General features: G+C 32.8%; 1 protein-coding gene across 14 annotated transcripts in view; it reads right to left on the bottom strand.

Annotated features, from left to right (window-relative positions):
- LOC119584976 (stromal interaction molecule homolog) overlaps positions 1–813 on the bottom strand; it is a 99451-nt gene that overhangs the window by 36770 nt on the left and 61868 nt on the right. For all 14 annotated transcript variants that reach the window (XM_037933572.1, XM_037933582.1, XM_037933574.1 and 11 more), the window contains exon 4: positions 212–324. In XM_037933572.1, the coding sequence (XP_037789500.1) occupies positions 212–324 (113 nt within the window). The remainder of the gene's footprint in view (positions 1–211; positions 325–813) is intronic.

Raw genomic sequence — 813 nt, 5'->3', positions numbered from 1 at the left:
TGGTTAAAAAAGCCTAAGTATTGTGAATAATAAAAAAGAAAGTATCCTCAATTAGAAAAGCATTCAAGCCAAGACCACAATAGAATGGCATGTGGTTGCACCGTCATATTATTCTGCTCACTGGCTCCTAACGTAACAAAAGCATGGAGCACTCCTTAACTGTAGAAATACTATAACTATATTATGCCTCCTTAACATCATTACTTCATACCTTGGCAACACAGATCCATTTACAGCATTAGCATAGAAGTTTTGTGCATACTGCTGCAGCTCCACAGACTCTGCCAGCCAAGAAACTGTCTGTTCCACGGTCCAGTTGTGCACCTGGAAAACATACAGCATATCAACACCTGGTCATTACAACCATCTTTCTTTATAAACAAATTTTGGTTGCACCAATTTGTGTAAAGTGAAGATTTAGATATATTTACCATCACTATTTCCCATAAGCAGTATCATTACCATATCATAATTTTCTGTACATATGTCTTTAAAATGAGTTTCTAATTAATATGCATACCATCAAGATGACTATGCATATACACATCATAATAACAAGTGGAAAAATATTTAACATATCACAGAAAATCTGAGAGCTAATTAGTTTCCACAAGATCTTTGATATGGATTTACCTATATTGTCATAATTTTTAATACGCTACACCTACAAATAATGGGAGCGATAAACAGCCATTTCAATTAACATAATTAAAAAAAAGCCAACCAAGACATTATAAACATGATAATACACATATGAAAAATTCCTATCAATAGTCAAGAATAAACAAAATTCATAACAGAGACCACTATATA

This window comes from Penaeus monodon, chromosome 19, assembly GCF_015228065.2.
Source record: "Penaeus monodon isolate SGIC_2016 chromosome 19, NSTDA_Pmon_1, whole genome shotgun sequence".
In the NCBI taxonomy this organism is placed as follows: domain Eukaryota; kingdom Metazoa; phylum Arthropoda; class Malacostraca; order Decapoda; family Penaeidae; genus Penaeus; species Penaeus monodon.
The sequence above is the reverse complement of the archived record's forward strand: the minus strand, read 5'-3'. Positions and strand labels throughout refer to the sequence as shown.